General features: G+C 30.7%; 1 protein-coding gene across 5 annotated transcripts in view; it reads right to left on the reverse strand.

Moving 5' to 3' along the window:
• The window catches only part of LOC106478423 (cohesin subunit SA-1-like), a 53,212-nt gene that overhangs the window by 22,549 nt on the left and 25,424 nt on the right, over window positions 1-5,239 (reverse strand). For all 5 annotated transcript variants that reach the window (XM_022382022.1, XM_013938965.2, XM_022382020.1 and 2 more), the window contains one exon: window positions 1,691-1,873. In XM_022382022.1, coding sequence (XP_022237730.1) covers window positions 1,691-1,873 — 183 coding nt within the window. The remainder of the gene's footprint in view (window positions 1-1,690; window positions 1,874-5,239) is intronic.

Here is a 5,239-nt window from a genome sequence, read left to right on the forward strand (position 1 = left end):
AAACACAGTGACCCCACTCACCTCTTTCCATTTTTGGAAACAGTCCCTTATATACACTTACTTGTTTATATGACATGTGAATAACCAATCAAAAGCTCAGAATGTCCCCTAGTGGCTTTTTCAGCCATTTTCATGTGTTAGGACATCATCTCGTTCTTTCTAAACAAGATTTCAAAGAGGTAGGTTGTGTCTTTAGTCTGCTCAAAATTTCATATTTTTTAGACCAAAATACAGCTTAGTAACTAAACTTGATAAATTATAATGGAATTCTATGGTATCAATATAGTAATTTGCGATTTTTTGGTTATTCAAATGTATATATAAAACTTTTAAAAAAATTATTTCGTTTCACATCCTCCATGTTAAAGAATTCTTAAGGTGTAACAAGCTATGAGAAACAGCGACCGAGTACAAAGGTCATAATAAGAAGAGATAATTGTTTGCTTTACTTCTTCATTTACTGTTTTATGTTTTAAGAAAATTAAGCTTAAGAACTTGTTTGTAAATAGTAATAATCTATATACATATATAATGTATAATAATTGAAATGGGACTGTGTTTTACAAAACACTAGTCCATTAAAACACAGCCAAGACAGGGCACTAAAGGTCAGTTTTATATTATTGGATACGGTTACATGAGTCCACATGCCACGTCATTGCAACTTCTGTATTGTTAGCCAGGCACAACTGGAAAGTTAATAGAATAAAAATAATAAAGATACATAAATGTATAAAGTTACGAGATTTAAGCTATTCAGACTAAACATCTGTGTTTCGTGTTATATGCAGTCATTCTAGAATGAAAAAAGCATAATTTATATTCATCTTCTAATTTTTTATGGTGGTTACAAAGTTGTTCAAATTGACAGACCCTGTATAGTTAGAGTAGAGAAAATAACAGACAAAATATAAAGTTTTACTAAAAACAAACATTTAACATGTATTTAGGAGGTTTTAGAGATTACATAAATAATATTTACGATTTTTGGGACGAAGAATAGTTTCTTAATCTTAAAATCAAAATCACTTCACACCCGGACTAGTAACAAAACAGACTCGATATTTTCACAAACAAATCCTTAGTAAAAATACTTCATTAAAAATCTAATTTTTTTGTGTACAAATAATTTTGAATCATTAATAAAAGTCTTCTAAATTTTGTGAACATACACATACAGCATTAAAAGTTATAGTATAAATACTTAACATGTGCAAATGTACATACAAACTTGAGCCCGTTGTGAAAGGGTTAACACATCAAGTATAATGATTTATTAAGCTACAGTCTAAAGACAATATGTGTTTGCAGCATTATTGCTGCAAACCATGAACTCTCAGATTCACAGTCTGAGAGCACACTAACCACAGTCCAAGTGCATATACCCACATTAAATATAAAATTCTTTTATTAGGAATAGTAGAATAAATCAAATTAAATATTTTATTTTTCTGAAAATAAACACTTTTAGGAAATTTTTCTTGTCAATTTTCAAAAAATTTCATCCACTATTTTTATGTTTGGAAGGAAATATGATGAGAGCGACATTACTTTCTTACAATGCAAGAAGCTGGTAATCAAAGGGTTAATAGTAAATACAAAAAAGAAATGAAAAGAGCTAAATGCTGAAACACACAGGATATATGAAATTTTACAAAAAAACAAACATTTTGTACATATGGTGCATTACCTTTTCCTGTCTACTAGTGGTATAAATCTCCAGATCAAAGTATTGAGGAATGACCATGAGGTTGGCAGTCTTCTCATTATCTGCCATGTACTTGGCCAGTAGGTGAGGTAATGTTACAATGAAATGTTCTGTCAGCCGCACTCGGTCATCTGCAATTTGTTTTAACTCTTTTGCTGATAGTTGCTGCAGAAAGATCAAAAATAATAATCTAATCAGCTTTCAATTCTATGAACTATGGTACCCAAGAAAACCTCATGGAAGCAAAGTTTCATACCATATAATCTTGAGAACATTTCATTATTTGTGTTTTATTATGTAAATGCAATAAAAACTAGTTCACTTCAACTTCCAAGGCTTCTAAATACTTTGATCATTCAAATTCAAATTATGCTATCTATTAATAAAAGAAATGTGGGAATTAAGATGGCATAAGAAAAATGTTATAATTAAACAGAAATAACAGTTAGGGAGAAATTAAAGTTTTTTCATGTAATGTTAAATTTTATTCAGAGAAAACCACAAATAATTAACAATAAGCATCATTTTTATCATTCAAATTATCAAATTTTAAACCTAATAAAAAACAAGGACAAACAGAATTAAAAAGATTTATATATCTCAATATGTTAGAATGACTAGAAAGTATTCATTGTTAAGTACCAAACACTTTTTTTGGTATAGAATATATGTTTTTAGTCAAATTGTGTGATGTTTAACAATGAAAATTCAACTTTTATGATTTTAAAACTACCTGCATCATAAATCATAAAAAAAGTTCATTCTTTTATTAATGCTGGTCAGTGTTAGACATTTTTGAAGTACATGTTTTCTTGTAATCAAAAATTATTCATTTCTAGAAAAAATGAATTTCAAAAGTTAGGCTCAGTATCTTAAAAGATTAGAAAAATATATATCAATAAAAGTAAGAATTGTATGGCACATAGCACAGATTCTTGTAAAGTCAGATAAGGTTGAAAGGTGGCTATATGAGCTGAAGTGATAGTAGCCAAGTTAGGTTACTTTTTTTTCATATTTGTACCATAAAATAGTCCTCATACGAGTTTTTTTAATGACTGAAAATTTATAAATTGGTGTCATCTCACACAGAAATTACATTCTATGCTGATCAAACTCTCTACTTAAAGCATGACCAAGAACAACATAATATTCATATATTACAGTATAATTTATACACATATAATGTTTCAAGTTTTTATGCATGCAAAAAAGTATTAATTCAATTCTGACCCAGATGCCAGTCAACATCTGTATAAAAGCTGAAGTAATGGTTTGTATTTGACAAATAACTAGTTATAGCTTTCAAAGATAATTTCTTATAGGAATCTTAACCCTACCAAAATGGATCTTCCTATGGTCAAGGGTCAAAGGTCATGTCATCACGTTTGTAGACTCGCATTTAAAATTTTATTTAACTACTATTTTATGAATGTATGTCAATAAGTTTGGTATCAAATTATAGATTATAATTCAAACTGTAGTATCATACATTAGTTAATTTATTAATTTAAAAGTAAATATTAAAAAGAAATCCTAAATATCGATTTTTGTGTGCCATGTGGTATGTTGAATGCAGCTTTAGTTCAAATTAGATGTTTGTGATGTCCAAATACAGTCTATAGTTTCTCACGAATTAGATACTCAAATTACCAATACTGACGAGCTAGAATTTAAAATAGGATCCTATCTTTTCTAATTTATGACACATACATATATATATATAAATAATCAACTAAGGTGGCCCAGCCCACCTCTTCTATTTTTGAAACTGCTTTCTTATGTGCAACTACTTCACCTAATGATGTGTGTATAGCCAGTCGGTAACTCAGAATGTTCCCTAGTGGTTTTCTCAGCCTCTGCAAAGTATTTGCACAACAAACTTTTTCTTTTCATTAGATTACAAATGGTGAGGTAAAGTAAGACATTAGTGAGTTCAAAATTCCATATTTTTCTAGACTCAAATACAGCTTAGTTACTAAACTTCGTCAACTACAGTGGAATTCTGTGGTATTCATATAGTAATTTGTGATTTTTTATTTTATTTCAAAATACATATATAAAACCTGAAAAAAAATTATTTCATTTTACATCCTTCACATACAAAATTTGATATGGCTTAGCAACTTACGGCAAGCAGCAAACAAGTTCAAAGTTCATAACTAGAAGATATAATTATTTCCTATAATTCTTTATTTACTGTTCTATGTTTTAAGCAAAAATAACAGAAATTCCATAACTTATTTGTAAATAGTAATAATATATATATTGTATTAAAACTGAAATGTGACTGTATTTTACAAAATACTAGTCCACTAAAACAAGACAGGTCACTTTGTAAATACTAATGGTCAGTTATATATTATTGGATACGGTGACATGAGTGCATGTGTGCCACATCATTGTAACTTCTGTATCGTTAGCCAGGCATGGCTGAAAGGCCAATATAATAAAAATAACAAATGTATAATGTTATGAGATTTAAGCTATTTAGGCTAAACATTTGTGTTCTTGTGTTATAATTTGTAGTCATTCTAGAATGAAAAAGCATAATTGATATTTATTTCCTAATTTCTTATGAAGGTTATGAAGTCAGTCAAATGAAACCAACCCATACTGAAATACAGCAGTGAAAATAACAGATAATATATAATTTTTTTCTAAAAAAATTTCATAATTATCTGGAGGTTATAAAGATTTCACATGCGAAATCTGAAAATTTCCTGATGCGTAGAAGGTGCTATACAACCACTACCAAGACATTTCATTTCCACCAAATTTCATATTTTTTCATATGGAATAAACAGCTGATGCCACTGGGATTTGTGGAAATCAACCTGACTGAAAATGTAGAGAATGGGCAAAGGAAAAGGCTGTCAGTACCTGTTTCAAGACCATAGTGGACAGCCATCTGCCATCACACCTACAAATGGTTCCTACACCACTGACAGTGACAGCTAATTAAGCACTCATTATCTTCAGACATTCAAAACGATTGAAACTGCTGAGAAACAAGATACTATATGTTTTTCTTTATTTGATTGTTTGTTTTTGAATTTTGTGTAAAGCTACACTAGGGCTATCTGTGCTAGCCGTTCCTAATTTAGCAGTGTAAGACTAGAAGGAAGGCAGCTAGTCATCACCACTCACCGCTACTCTTTTACCAATGAATAGTGGGATTCACCGTCACATTATATTGCCCCCCACGGCTAAAAAGAGCGAGCATGTTAAATGGAAGGGGATTCGAACCTGCGACCCTCAGTTTGTGAGTCGAGTGCCCTAACCACCTGGCCATGCTGGGCCGATACTATATGGAATAGCAAAAGATGAGAAATCAACAGCACAGTCCAGAGCCAGAAGTCCTGTGGTAACACTGACATTAGAGGAACTTTTTTGTACCTCCTGTGAGGCAGACAGTCCACACGAGGAATAAGCATCAATTAGCACAAACCATGGAAACATCACTTCGTCCTTTTGTTCAGGTATTGCCCTCAAGGCTAGCAATACGGGATAAGAACCTATCATATAATTCCA

This window comes from Limulus polyphemus, unplaced genomic scaffold (genome assembly GCF_000517525.1).
Source record: "Limulus polyphemus unplaced genomic scaffold, Limulus_polyphemus-2.1.2 Scaffold210, whole genome shotgun sequence".
Taxonomy (NCBI): Eukaryota; Metazoa; Arthropoda; class Merostomata; order Xiphosura; family Limulidae; genus Limulus; species Limulus polyphemus.